At 41.1% G+C, this 15,303-nt stretch overlaps 2 protein-coding genes across 3 annotated transcripts in view; one reads left to right on the forward strand and one right to left on the reverse strand.

Moving 5' to 3' along the window:
• The window catches only part of LOC143319756 (uncharacterized), a 210,441-nt gene that overhangs the window by 82,015 nt on the left and 113,123 nt on the right, over positions 1-15,303 (reverse strand). The gene's annotated exons all lie outside the window — the stretch shown is intronic.
• zdhhc5a (zDHHC palmitoyltransferase 5a) overlaps positions 4,007-15,303 on the forward strand; it is a 28,466-nt gene continuing 17,169 nt past the window's right edge. For both annotated transcript variants that reach the window (XR_013077056.1, XM_076727583.1), the window contains exons 1-2: positions 4,007-4,502; positions 11,806-13,996. Coding sequence is in view for 1 of the 2 variants with exons in the window: in XM_076727583.1 (XP_076583698.1) it covers positions 13,833-13,996 (164 nt within the window). In the remaining variant the exon portion in view is untranslated. The remainder of the gene's footprint in view (positions 4,503-11,805; positions 13,997-15,303) is intronic.

Consider the following 15,303-nt stretch of genomic DNA (forward strand, 5'->3'; position numbering starts at 1 on the left):
TTAGTAATGTTGAAGTGCATTGTGTTTTTTCTGTCAGTTTGGTAAGACTATTAATCTCGGTGGTGGTTCTTCTTGGCTGCACTTTATCTTGAAATGGCTCAATGTGAAAATTCTATCCAGGGATATTTTAGCCAATCACAGATCTGTTCAGGCCAGTGTTTCTTGCGAGGACAAAAGTGCAGCTCAGTTGCCAGAAACGGTGCCGTTTGGTGTATGTTTCTGCAAACAATGGATATGTTGAATTTGTATGTTTCATATATATCATAAGTATCAGAGTGATGTAGTTCTGATTACCAGTATCGTGTATACAAGCGAGGAGGAGACAGTGCTGGCATGGTGTGACAGTTAGCTGAGCAGACTACTGTTTAACAATGCTGGGAATTTTTAGCTGTTGGAACATTTTCTAGCCATGTTTGTAATGACTAAATTATGCCAAAACATGATCTTTTCCGAACCATAAGCAGGTGCTTTTGTGCCTAAACCTAACCAGACCTTAACCAGTGCTGTCACAGCATGACATTGAAAATTGAAAGTAATGTTTGAATGTTACGAACATAAAGGAATGTAAAGTTTCAACATATCCATGGTTGGCAGAAACGTCCAATGCTAACATTTATTCTGGTGATTGGGCTGCACAGAGAAGGAAGACTCGATGTCACAGGAAGTAACTTCAGAGTTAAATGACAGAGAATCAAACATTCAGTGATACTGGTGCAGGCGCATAATGAAATTTCATTTTTATTTAGTGTCACTCAAATGTCATTTTCCAATCCTCATTTCAGCCCAGGAGATGACTGCGACACTTCCTTCTCCTCTCCTCTCCTAAAGCTTTTCTGAGATTCTGTGCAGGCGCAGATTTGTTTGGAGAAAAAACAAAAATAAAGTGATAAAATCTAGACTTTTAGGAAAATGTATGACATACACTAAAAGTGTATAAGAAAATGTATGTGTTGTAGAAATATTGTCATAGCTCGTAACTAAATTTGCTTTATTTTACTGTTGCATTTGAAGAAGCACTTGAATGCAGCAAAGCCAGTACAGCACAGTGAATAAAGACTTTAACTGAGATTTGTCGGGAATGGCTGCAGGCTGAGAGCACAGCTTGGCTTCAGGAAATCTGTACAGTGGTAAGAGAAAAATATGACTGTTGTTCAATGATAGGATTTATCCACTGATTACAGAATGATATGTAAAACAGTTCAAGTGTGAGCTTGTATGTGTGACCTAATCTGCATGTTTTGGAAGTGCCTTGGGTTGAGCCCTACCAAGTGCAATCTGCTGATATTTAAGTGTCTTGATTTAAAGGCAGCAAACACACAAATAAAGAGAACACCTTATTTAAAATCATGGTTTTTGACATGGACCTGCTCACCTGGTGGGTGAAAAAATATACAGCAGCACACTTTAACAACCAAAGACGTAGCATTTATTGTAAATCCATTGTACTGGATTGCATCATAATGTACAGGTGTTGCTTTTATTATATCCACCTACTGTGTGTTCTTACTTCATTGCTGGTCACCACAGAATCAGTTGCTACATAAGTAAGAAGGAAGGTGTTTAACATTGTTAAACATTTGATTGACCAGAGACTGAAAAGAATTGTTCGCTGTAAATAACTTTTCTCAAAAGGAAGATACATTTTGTGTTACATGTATTTGGTTTTCTGACTGAGTTGCTTTGATTTGTTGTGGAGAAACATAAAGAATTAAAAATGTTAAATGAAACCGTCTTTCTGTTCTTTCACATTTAAAAAAGAAAGCCCAAAATAGATTCCTTGCATTCATTAAAGGCAGGACCACATGCTGACGTGACCTTGAAAGAATACATATTGATTACTGGAGATTTTTTTTTTTTTGATTATCTTAATTTTTCCTTGTATTTGTTGAGGAAAGATATCTCACACATAAAACACTTAAAAGTCCAGTTGTGACTGATTTCAGCCGTTCTCACAATGCTGCAGCTGAGAGTGTCCACGGGTGGTTATACAAACCACCTATGATGCTGTGGAGTGATGTAAAAACACTGGAGCCAACCTCAATAGTAATTACTGCAAAAACAGCCTATAATAACCGTGAAAGTTAGAGAATAACCATGACAACCTGTTTCATTTTGGGCGCCAATCTTGATTTACACAATGAAAAGTTCTAGTTTCAAAAATGTCTTCTTATATCTTGAAAAGAAGTAAAAGTGGGGGCGTTTCCTGTCTTGTTCAGGCACCGGCTCACTCTTCCTGGCTGGACAGACAGTCTCTTTTCTGTCCGCCGTTAGTTGGTCATTGTTGGCAGGACACCTCTCCTCTGTGTCGCCGGCTCTGTCGTCCACGCCCAATTGTTTATCGCCGCTGTCCTCTTCTTCTTCGCTTTCTCCTTCTTCTTCTCTTGAGTTTTACGACGGTTGCCATTCTTATACCTTGCATTACCGCCACCCACTGGACTTTAACAGCGTTACAGTAAAAACCACTTACAGTGTCCACCCAAAGTGATTCCATTCACGACGCTGTACATTGTTTAATAACTCAAGTCCGATTGTCTGAGTTGGTGCAAATCCTTCCCTCAGTGTAGCATCTACATTCTCCAGATATGTCCACAGCATTCTAGAATCTCCTGGCAGCATCCAGCATCATTTTAGCCCTTTCTGACCCCCTCTGTATTTCAACAGCACAATTAACAGCCATGGCAATAAATGGCAAAAATCCTTTCTTATCCATGTAAATATTCTGATCAGCTCCATTTTGTTTCTTCTTCAGGTCCATTTTCACTGCCACCATTTGCTCATTTCTCTGTATTCTCTCAGCAGCTTCTGCAAAACTCCACTTTTACTTCCTTACTGTTTTATGGAGTAAACTTTACTGACCCTGCATGGTGATTTCCCTCACAGTCCAGCCACTTTGCTTGCGCTTCATCTTCTTCGCACTCCTCGTTGCCATTGTTCTTTCCACATGTCCCACGTCTTCTGACTCTACAAACTGCTCCAACATTTCCATGTTCTATTCCTGTCAACAGAAACATCAGAGAGGATTCTCTCACACAGCCTCACCAGTACCACACATGCTATCTATCTATCTATCTATCTATCTATCTATCTATCTATCTATCTATCGATTATTAACATTATCATTATCATTACAATAAACACATTGAAAAACAGTTTTCTTTGTTCGACCCCCAGTGGGAAATGGGTCATCACAAAACCATTTTTTTATGCCATGATTGCCCCTTTAGTTTAAGAGCTTTATGGATTCACATGCCAACTGCTAAGGGGCTTCCACACACACACACACGCACACACACAAACCACACTGACACAGTGAGTCACAATCCAATTCCATGTATGATTTCCTCGTGGCAGGGTTTCAGATTTGATATTATTTTGGAGATTGTGTGTATGTGTGTGTGTGTGTGTGTGTGTGTGTGTGTGTGTGTGTGTTTTGATGAGAAGCTTGGTTGTGTGAGTTTATCCTCATAGCCCCTGCTGTCATTTTAATCTCCCCTTTGTGTAGCCGGGGTGTGTGTGTGTGTGTGTGTGCGAGCGTGTGTGTGTGTGTGTGTGTGTGTGTGTGTGTGTGTGAGAGAGAGAGAGAGAGAGAGAGAGAGAGAGAGAGAGCATGTTTATTTTCATTATGTGGCACTGAGGCACTTACAGTAGCTTGCACTTGTACATGCACGCACGTACATACACACACATTACTGTGTCAGTGTGTCACATGAGCGGATTAAAACCTCATGTCAGAGACAGCTTATGTGCCAACCATACTTAGTGACAATAAAATATATTACAAAGGCTTTATTATCTATTGCGACTCAGTCAACAAGCCCCGGACAGTGCTGTGCTGTGCTGGGAAATAAATTTAATCACGATTTAGTGCAATCATGACGTTTACTGTAAGGGAGGTGGGGTCATCACCGGGGAAGCAATAGAATACGTTTGCAGCGTGATTGACACCCTTGTCGTCCAACCAGTGCTATTTTTATTACGACAATTCTGCTGTTGGACCCTGGCATCGGAGTTTTGTAGTACTGACAAATATGTCGGCCTCTGGGAATCTCTTGGTCACTAATATTATGGATATATGAGAAGAGCACATTATTGTTTTGGGATTATATTTACTTGGTTTTCTTCCGTAACTTCCGCATTGGTAAAGCGGCCTGCAGACAGATGCTAGCTATTTTAAAGAAGTTAAAAAAGCAAGCAGCTCCCACCCTTAGCTAACACTTAGGCTAAGTCTATGTAGTAAAATAATGTCAGACGTATCGGTGGCTGGCTAGCTAGCCAACCATTTAACGTTCTGTGTAAATTAGCTTGGCGCTATGGTAGCTAGCAACCAATGCAAGACCCGTAACGCTAGAGGTTGCTGGCATCGATGAATAACTCGTATGGATGATAATGGATGTAACGAGTTGTTTCTGTTGATTATAATCCCAAGAGGAGATAGCACGACCAAGACTGGCACTTCCCATTCACCGTTTCTGGACCCAGAACCATTGTGAAACCCCTCGCAGGTGAGGTGAATTGTTAGCCTGCTGCTAGCCAGGGTTAACCAATGGAGACCCGAGTAGCTTAAGGTTAGCTAATGTGTAATGTTACATGGAAAAGAAGCTCATACAGTAAACAGGTTTACCAGTCGCACAATTTATCACCTAAACCATGAACCGCCTTTGCTTTTGGTGTAATGCTTATTTGTAATACATTTTTTTATCCGGTTTGATAGTTCCATTATCGTGCTGCCGCTGTGACTCATTAACGTTATTTGTCCCCACCCTACTTTCCTTTCATCATTATGGACTCGCAGTAGTCAGCATTCTCATGTAAGATAGTTGCCGTAACGTAACGACAGGATATAAATGGTAGCTTATTTTTGCTCTTCATTCAAGGTCTGTAACTTAACGTTGCCGTTGTCCCCACCCCGGCTTCAATACAACCGACTACCCAGTATGAGCCGGAAATCTTTCACTTGTATGCACAGATCGTTATTCTATTGCCTAAATTTAAATGAGAGCGTCTGTTGTGTGGTAATCAAACCCAGAAGCCACTGGACGATTATATATGCACACCGATTTACAGCGTGGATCCCACAAGGATCGAGAAGAGGTTCAGTTAATGTGTTGAAACATGTGCATGTGCTTACCACCAGACTAAAGTGTGAGATTTTCAGTGTAGTTTGGCGTGACGTTCTGTCCGTATTGAAAGAGAATGGCACATCGTTGCCGGGCTGAATCGTGCCCACAGAGCTGTCAAACCCAGCGCTGCTGGGCCGTGTGACTGAATGAAGTCGGGGGGTGCGTGTCACCTGGCTCAGCTGTATTTGTAAAGCATTTTCTGCATGCATTCAGTTTCTTTTTCAGTGCTGCAAAATTCGATTAAAATGGCAATCCAAAATTGGAGACTCGTGGTCAGAAAATGTAGTTGTTGGCATCTGTGGGTAAAAGCCATCATTTTGCACGTTTGGTGCATTTACCGAGGCTCTAACCGAGGCTCTAACCGCTGTTGTTATAGCGCTGCCGTGACTGCAGCGAGCCATACACACCCAGGATTTGTGTGTGGAAGTGCTGGAAACGCTGTAGTCTTCTCTGGAAGTAAGAAGGTGCCATTGTGTCTGAGGATTTTCTGGCATTTACAGCATTGGAGGGTGAAGATTCTGCCTGATGAAGTAAGGATGCACAATGTTTCAGATCAAGAGTAATATGGATCAGATGGAAAAGACTCTTGGTTTAATGAAGAATTATCTATCTGATGTCTTCATTGAGTTTTAGGAAATGCAAATGAACCTGTGTATGTTCAGGACTCTGCAGCAATACAGATCTGAGTGAATTGAGAACATTTTATAAGGTAAAACATCTTATTCTGTGTTTAGTCCATGAATGTGATAGGCCGTGATTTATTGGCTGGTTTACTTTCAGAACGGCAATCCCAGATTTTTATTGTACAGGAGTGTATGTTCAGTGTTGGGCATCATTTCACTTGGAGGTACCATGTCCATTTGACAGTCAGGAACCTTGATGTCGGCCTTGATATGTTATAATGTGGCCCACTATGGCAGGCTGCCAAGTTTAGGCAAATATTGGATAAAAAACAAGAATATCTGGCATTCTAGTTGGTTTGCATGGCAGGCTGTATGGATGTGTTATCAGATTTTACAAATCCCCTCTACACCTGAGCATTGAGCTTGGCGTTTGTTATGCCCATTCAGTAGTTTTTTGTTTTGTTTTTTCAGTGGTAGACCTGTTATTTGGGCCTGATATCTGGCATTATGAAATAATCAGTATACACTCATACCTGCCCTGCAGAGGCAAAACAAACAAAAATGTCTGCAGACACATCAGAGATAATGCACATTCTTTATTTTCAAATACATTTCTGTGTTCAAGTGAATAATACATCAGTGTTAAATAAATGTTTATTGGTTCCAAAGACACGCTGCTCAGTGCTACTGTATGCACTAACATTGTTTATTTCTTGTTATTTTACAAAAGTGCTGATAAATGCTGCTATTAAGTGCACTAAACTTCATTTTTCATTAATTTTTCTTGCAAACTTTGCTTACCTGTGGACATTTATTTAGTTGATATGTTTTTTTTTTATTTATAATAAGTTCACTGCAGAGAGAACGCAGACCTACTTTAGCAAAGAGAGAACAGAGACAATGCAGACAACAACATTAGTGTTAAATAAATGTTCATTTAAGTTAATAAATTGTGTCTCATTTGGTTATTATTGAACGTTTGTATTTTAGTAGCAGCAAAAAAACTAATGTGATATCAGCATGATATATTGGCCACCCGCTGCCCTGCTCTCTCAATAAGACATTGGCCATTGAAAACTCACATGGCTCGACCAGTTGTTTCCTTTGAAATTGGTATTTTGAAGAATGTTTGGTTTGAAAAGGCTCCTACTTTAGGGCCATGATTAAAAGTGACTGCAAATAGGATAGCATAGTCAAGATTTATTTGTTGAAATAAGAATGGGTTGGCAATTCTGTTATACATTAAAAAAAAAAAACACTAATTCAGATACAAATACAGACAAAATGGCACTACATTTAAAATAGAAAAACCAAATCTAATTTAGAAAAGATATTTTTGCCTGTAGTTATACTACTACTACTGCTAACAAAGATGTGGATCACCTGATCGCCTCCAGCAGGTCTTTCCAGAGCAGTGGGGCCCTGACAGCAAAGGCCCGATCAGTTTTAAATCTAGATGTTGGAATCTCTAACAGGGACCCACCGGAGGATGTCAGGCTACACTTAGGCTCATACAGGATTACACATTCATTGATATACTCGGGTGGCCAGTCCCATCCTGGCCTTAAATTTGATAATTTAAATCTTAAAATATCTCCTAAATCACACAGGCAGCCAGTGTAATGAAGATAAAATTGGGGTTATGTACTAGTCTTGTGCCAATTGGCAATTGTATTATATATTGAAGATTGAAGGGAGGACAGATGATTGAGTTATAAGAATATCTGACACCTCTGTTCTCCATATGCCTGGACACCTAAACTTAGCTATGCCCTCCGTAAGAGATTTGTATTTGAATTTGATTTGGATGGTGATATTGTGTTTTTTGCTTGCAAATCTGTTGCAACAGGTATGCTCTTATTTTAATCTATGCAGCAGTGTGCGCTGGCTCTGTGCAGACCTGCATCGCACTTGTGTGTCATGGGCATAATCAAGACCCCAGGTGTTGATTTAAATAAAAATGGTCAACAATAAAATTACATGTGCATTTAGCAACTTAGGACCAGAGCCTGCAACATGGCACCCCCTCCCCCATGCCATGTTGGACTTAGTATTTGTTTAGTCTGTTGTTTCATGTTGCAAAATAAAAATGTGACTTGTGTCTGTTCAGAAAATGGTGGTTTATGTTGGGAATGTCAATGCTGGATATAGTCTTAACCTTTAATGAGGTGACTGATACATTTCTTCTCCCCCCCCCCCCCCCCCCCACACACACACACACTTTTAATGGACGTACATTAACGGTATGCAAATGCACGGAGGCATGACATTGCAGCCTGATTTGCAGCTGCAGGCTGCAGAGCTCTCACTCAATACAGGAGCAATTTAAAAATTCTTGTTTCAATTAGTCACTTTGACACAAGTCATGGGACAGTAGGGTCTAGAAACTCAGATACTATTTGACCACAATCATTACTCTAGGACATTGACGTCCTTGACACGACTGACTTTTGACTGAAGCAGTTCAGCATGCTCCCCTGCACAAATTTGGGCAGTTACCAGTTAATGGATTTTGGGCTATCAAAGCAAAATGAACCAAAACTGACATCCCTAGTCTTGGATAAATGATCAGTTGAGATGTGACAAGCAAAGGACATCAATGTAGAACACAGGATACCATCCAGACCTCAACAACAAATGTTTTCAGACATTTTCTTTATTTGGCCGTAATGGTCAGTTGCACCATTTGTAACACCTACTGCTATACAAAATTTACGTATATTAAGCTTCAAATAAATGTACCCTCTTGTTTCACCTCTGTTTTCATTTTGCAGTGTTTCATTATCATCATCAAATCATTGGATGTTGTCAGTTGATAACAGCACACTGTTTCAGACTGTCTCACACATAGACGCACTGCAAACCTGTATCTCACGGGTGTCACTGTGGTAATTTCATTTTTCAGTTTGATTTCATTTCAGTCTCATAATGTCGCACTGCACAGCCCTGTTAGAGAGCAGGACAAATGACGAGGAGGGCCGTGTGTTACAAGAGACAGTGGAGTAATTTCCTTTCTTGTTGTGAAGGCTTTGTTGGAAAAGGACAGAGACTCTTACAAACTGATATTGATGACATTCTTTGGATAATAGGGTGTAAATGACTCGATGTGTCGACTGACAGGCTGGGCGACGTGTTGCCTGTTACGAGCCACCTCTTGTAATTTGGACATATAGACCATGGGTAAAATGATGAGGGTGGATGATGAGGAGCATTGCTCATGTTGAATACACCTCTAGACTTTGTTTATTAATTAGCTCTGTGTGAATGGGCTTAACATGACTTCACGAGTGGTAATATACAGGTGGTAATTAAAAACTTGGGAAAAAAGCCTCAAAAACTAAAAATCTAAGCTAAAAGCTAAAAATCTGGTCAGTTCTTTTACAATAGTGTCTCTGAAGGAATTCAATTATTTATCAGGAACAGATTATGCAAATGATCATGAATTTCAGACCTACTGCAGGCTTTGAGGCCAAAGGATGGATCATCACAGACTTCAAACCTGCATGTTTTGCCATTTTCATGCCGCATCACTGTTAATTTTGTTAAATTTATAGCATGTTCCACAGCTATTGTGGCTTGTAGCATCTATTGTAGACCCACATGATGGAGCGATGTTGGAGTATTTAATATGGAGGAACAGTCAAGAGAAACTGTGTGAACGTCATTTGATGCAAAGTAGTTGGTTGGATGTGGGAAACTGTTTCTTCATGGTACTTTTTGTGTAGCCTCACATGGCCAGAGCTGACGCTATCACCACACTTCGTACTTTAACAGCTGGTTTTGTTGTTACAGGAAGGCGCTCTCTTTGTGCCTCTTTAGCATGTGTCTGTGTTGATGCCGTATGTAAAAATGTTCCTGATAGACTTTCTTTATTTTCCCTGACTGTGGTGTTTGAAAAGGGTGTACCAACATGTATCAACATGATCAACAATACAGGTTGAGGCAGAGAGACAGAGAGGGGGAGAGCAATTAATGCTGATGAATGGGGAAGCAGTAACAGATAAAGTGTAAGAAGACAGGTCCATCAATCGTGCCCGGCCTGAACAAGTGCACTCATCTCCTTATTGATTGAAGGGTTGAAGTCCTGAGTCCATAACGTGAACAACTGTGTACAGTGACTGTGTGTCTGTGCCTGTCTTTGTCTTTGCAAACAGCTTTCTCTGGTTAAGCTGCTGAGCTGTGAGCACTCTGTGATGAATCTGGAAGAGAAGCAGGTGGCAGCTTTACTGAGACTTCGGTCCATGAGGACTGTGCGTTATTAGAGAAACTAACAATGCATTATCTTTTTTTTTTTTTCTTAGATTTATTTTGCAAAATGGAAAAATATAGGAAAATTCATCAGACTCATTCAGTGTGTTTTTCATGTACACAGTTACCAATTTGGATGCTTTAAAAAGTCTATCCTCCTCTAACAACAGAAACCCCCCTCCTACTTCTGCCACACTTGCTTTAGCCCTCTGCCTCCCCTCCAGAAATCAGCTTGGACTCCACTTTTGGTTTTACTTATGTGAGTCTGGGACTGGCAACAAGTGGAGAGAGAACAGGTGGACAGGTGTTTGGGAAGAACAACACGTTTCTTGACAAACTTCACAAATGGACTTGGGCACTCCAGTTGGTGGATCACATGTTGTTTGCATGTGCTCTGCCATTTTTAACGATGGTAAAATGCAGGCTTAATGTGTGTGGTGGAAGATAAACAGACCCGACTGATTGCTCATGTAAAACTCTCAAACTCAAGCAACAAACAGATATGTCTGGGTACTGCAGGTTGTGTGTGTGTGTGTGTGTGTGTGTGTGTGTGTGTGTGTGTGTGTGTGGTTTTTTTTTTTACATACAAGCATATATACAAAAGCCGCCCTGTGTAGATGACCGCCTGCCTCCAGTATCCAGGCGACAAGATCTGTGACAGTAGCCTCATCGTGTGCTTGTTTACAGGCAGCTGATACTTCACAATGTGCTCTGGTGAAAGGGAACACTTGATCAGTTTAACAGACAACCAAAACAGGCAGCTCTCATTTTTAGGTTGTTGTAGGCAACTAGTAGGACCTGCTTTGGTTGTTTGATAAATTAATGAAGCGTACCCCTTCACCAGAGTACAAAAGGAACTGATCGAACACTGTGTATCCAAGAACCCTTAATTCAGACTAAATTATATAGCATCAGATGGACTTCATTGCATTTCAATGCTGAAACGATGTATCGTACAACCCTACGGGCTTGGAATGAAGTCATTTTCAGAGCAAGGCCACTTTGGCCTTTGACAAACACAAATTTATTGTGGCATACTGATGAGAAACTTCTCAAGTGGAGACTACTTGTCTCTTCCCATCTTTAGATACGCTGCAGACCCACAGCAGCTGACAGAAATAGGAGGTATTATACAGAGACATGTTCGCTGTTTCTGGATGAATAAATGTGAAGCTAAGAACAAGAAGAATGCTGAGATTTCAAGTTTCATCAGGAGTCATTAATAACACCATCAAGCACAACATGTTTAGGAAAGTAGTTTAAAAACACACACAAAGGGAAGCCATTTACCCCTCTTTGGAGTTGTGAAAATGCCTTAAATGTTTTCTGATGCAACTTACTTTGACATTAAATAACTGAAAATAATTCCTAGTGCAAGACACTCCGGAGATTATATGAACACTGAACTGAATTCAGTCCCTGGTCCCTCCAATCCATCATGAGTTCATCAAAAGGTTCTTGGTCCCCTGGGAAAGTTCTTGTGGTGGAAAAGTCATAAAACATTTGTCCTACAATACCTTGGTTGTAAGAAGACACAGTTAACATGAGTTAAGTAAGGAAGTCGTGAGTTTTCCCTCAGATTGTTAACAAGAACTGGTGATTTGGTTAAGTTTCAAGTCTGAATGTGTTTTGTGTTAATTGGAGTAAATGTGGATATAATTCTAACTGCATGGAATAACTGTACCTTAATTGGTGCAGGGAGAGTGGACAAAACATGTAAAACACAGTTCCTGTAAATGCTGTGTGAAATAAATAATGACACATTGGAGTATCTGCTCTTTAACTAACCCCATCTTCCTCTCCTTACATTGTAGGTGCAACCTCCTGATCAACCATCAGACTGGATTCTTTTCTTTTGTGACCTACGGCAGCCTGTTGAAGTTGATAGAAATACTGCCTCCTCTGTGTTTCATCCGTATCACAAGCGAGGAGGCCACTGATCAACACTGGATGGGGAAAATTGCTTGCATCCTGTTTTCGAGGTTGTAAAAGGATACTTCAAACCCTAAAAACCTCAAGATATAGATGGCCTGAGGAGTCTCCATGTTCGTTGCATACAAGCCACAGTTTTTCACATTTTTGTTGAGGTCATTTTTAGGAAGTTGCTGTGGAGCGGTTGTATCCTCCATGGGATTGTTGTAGGAGGGTGTTATCCAAGCCTCTATGCTCTCTGCTGGAAAAGGAAGCAGAGCGAAGGCCCTGGAAGTCCCTGGAGAAGAGGGCTATCGAGAAAACGGTCTGTCGCTGGGAGGCTGGCGGTTACATAATTAACAGGCGTGGTCGTCCACTAGCACAGTGGAAAAAGGAGACCAGAGCGGGAACTAACTTCTTGCCACTGCTGGCTGATGTGTAAAAATACCACTATCTATACACACAAAACCCTGCGCGCTCCAAATCAACACTACAATTCTAGTTCTTTCTCAGAAATTTCATGTACATGGATACTAATGGATGTTCTACTGGATTTTCCCTCAGATATTTTGGAAAGAACCACACCATCACTTCCTGCTTTTTGTGTTCCAATCATATCCCAAGTACAGTTGGCAGGTGAGGTGGTTTGAATCAGCCACCGGCAGGGTTTAGGGATGCCCCAACACAGGAAAACCAGGCTACTCCACTGGCCCGCTTACAGACTGCTGTTGCTAATACAAGTCCTGGACTGAAAGCCAATTGTCTCCTTCTCAGACACAGAGCAAGGGGTTGCCATTTTTTATTTACTAGACTTTTTCTGTCATTGCTGACAGCTGTCCAGACCGCTGATCTCTGGGTGCTAAAAACTTTACATTTAAGTTGATAGGACTCTCCATACATGTTGCTAGCACAGACCTGGGTGCAAACAAGCCTATTTCCCATTTTAGGTCTTGACCTGCACTTTTTTTAAGACGAAGAAAGTCACAGAGGAAGGAAGGAAGGAAGGCAGGAAGGAAGGAGGCCAAGTTAGATTATCATCCCAGACATTTTCTCTTTCTGTCAGCCTCATTTCATCTCTTGCTGTTGCATCTCTTACCAAAACAGGTCTACCTCTGCCAACTCTTGTACCTCACTATACTCCAATTTATCGACCAATCAAATCAAACTGGACCAGTCCACAGTAGGCATAAGGTTCATCAGTTTTCTGTCAGTCAGGATTTGATTGGACTTTCACCACACCAGTTTTTTTTAATCATTGAAGTAACAGCCATGTTTTTTTTTTTTTTTTAATTTCCCCATGTTCATGATTTTCACCACGCCTTTATTCACATTGCTATACAACAAGCAGATTTCCTTTCTTGAGATTGCTTTCACTCTTATAGAAACAGACCTGTAAGAATTATTGTGTCTGTTGGTTTATTTGTACTTGGTTTCATGCAGATATCTGACACTGTGTCAGAGATCGTCCAGACACCTCTTCCTCTTTATAATCTGTGGCTTATTTGTTCATCCTGCCTTCCCACCTGCTTTTATGGCTGATAGGAAAACAAGACTTTTACAGCAGAGTGACTTGTAAGCTTCTTTTAATCTCTCTCTCTCTCGCGCACACACACACACACACAGTAGATCAGGATTGACCTAAGAACCTAGAAAACAAGCGTTGCTCCTCCTCCCATCTCAGCCTGGTGATGCAGACTGTTTCTCTCCTTTCCACGTGAAAGAGGAAGCCCTCCTCAACTATCCCTCCAATCTCTCTTTGGTATTTTTTCTTTTCCTGTTTGCCAATCCATCATTTCTACCCCCAAACTACAAATCAATTCAGTCCACCTTAAGCAACATTTAACTCTGAATGTCAAATTCCTTGGCATAGCAGCTGCTGAACACACACACACACACACACACACACCCCACCACACACACACAGGAAGGGATGCCAGGTGGCAGCAGTAAGAGCGGTGGGCGGGGTCCATCCTCGTCACCTCTCCCCCATGCTGTTGTCCCGCCCAACAGACCCCTGCGACCCTCCCGCTATGTTCCAGTGTCAGCAGCCACTTTCTTCCTAGTTGGCTCCACCACGCTCTTCTTCTGCTTCACGTAAGTGGTAACAGGGAACTGTCTCACACATATGCAGCCCTGTTTAGAAGCCACAATGAAATGGCTATTTTATCTCAGTAACAGGAAAATATACCAAACCGAACCTACGCCATAACAGAGAACAGGGCCTTGTTCTTTGAATATGGATGGCAGAGTTTGCTTTGATTGGTTATGATTTGACACAAGCTTTGATTGTTCATTTTAAGAGCTCTTTGTAGACGGCCACTTTGTTAAAGCTGTTTTTGCTTTAAGGACATGGTGTGTCATGTTAGTGGTAAAATGACTGTCTACTGTATCATGTGAAAGGTGTCTCTTGTGGTCACATGCCCACAGAAATATCAGCATCTGTATAGTTTCCTCAGCTCCTCAGTGTTTTTTCATCTTTCCGATGTGGGTGATGCCATCTTGGTGTTATGGAAGAGTTGACTGTCACTGTACATTACTGTTATTTTTTCTGCTCTCCTTCAAGATGGGATCATTTCCTCATTCATATGGAAACTGGTCATAGAGACCGAACTTAGTTCCTTTTAGTTCTCTCCCTTTCCTTTGGATTAGTTCTTTCTGCCGATGATGCTCAAACTTTGAGATGATTTCAGTTGATGGTGTGCTCATTCAGTGTACTCGACGAGCAGTTGCGTTGATGACAGTGTCCTGTGAACGTTAGGTTCAGAGTTGATGATGCAGTTTCTCGCATGCTTCAAGTTTGCAGGTGCAAGATATTACTTTCATGATTTTGTCTTCTCCAATGAATTTTTCAATCTGTTGAGTTAGTTTTAGCAGATGTCTGTAATGAGGTGTTTACTTTTTCAAAAGATGTGATGTGACCGTGTGCGAGTTCCAAGCTAGACCAAAGCTCTTTTATTTCTTTGTGAAGTGATAAAAGAAGATCAGGTTTTTTCTTCATGTGGGACAGAACACCAGCATCGGTCTGTGTTGCCTGTAGGTCCTTTGTGTTTTTTTGGAAGATTTGGTGGATGTGCTGTTGCCAATCTTGGAGTCCATGTTGTCTTTTTGATGGTTGCAGTGATCAATGAAGGCCTCTAAGTCCAATAAATCCTCCACTATGAGAGTCATTGTTCAGTGTAAGCAGCAGGTTAGTCCAAAAAATGTAATCTATGGTTTTTGTTTTAATCAGTGAAATTCCTTTGTGTGAAATGTCTGGGCTGGTATTGCTTCCTACAGCTGCAGAGAAGGCACCACCATGTTCAGTCTCACCTCCATTGTCCCATTCTCATGATTCTCACGCCTATTCACTTTCGAGGAGCAATGGCCAATGGGGAAGCTCCAACACTTGACTGACCAATAAG

Source organism: Chaetodon auriga, chromosome 4 (assembly GCF_051107435.1).
Source record: "Chaetodon auriga isolate fChaAug3 chromosome 4, fChaAug3.hap1, whole genome shotgun sequence".
Taxonomy (NCBI): domain Eukaryota; kingdom Metazoa; phylum Chordata; class Actinopteri; order Chaetodontiformes; family Chaetodontidae; genus Chaetodon; species Chaetodon auriga.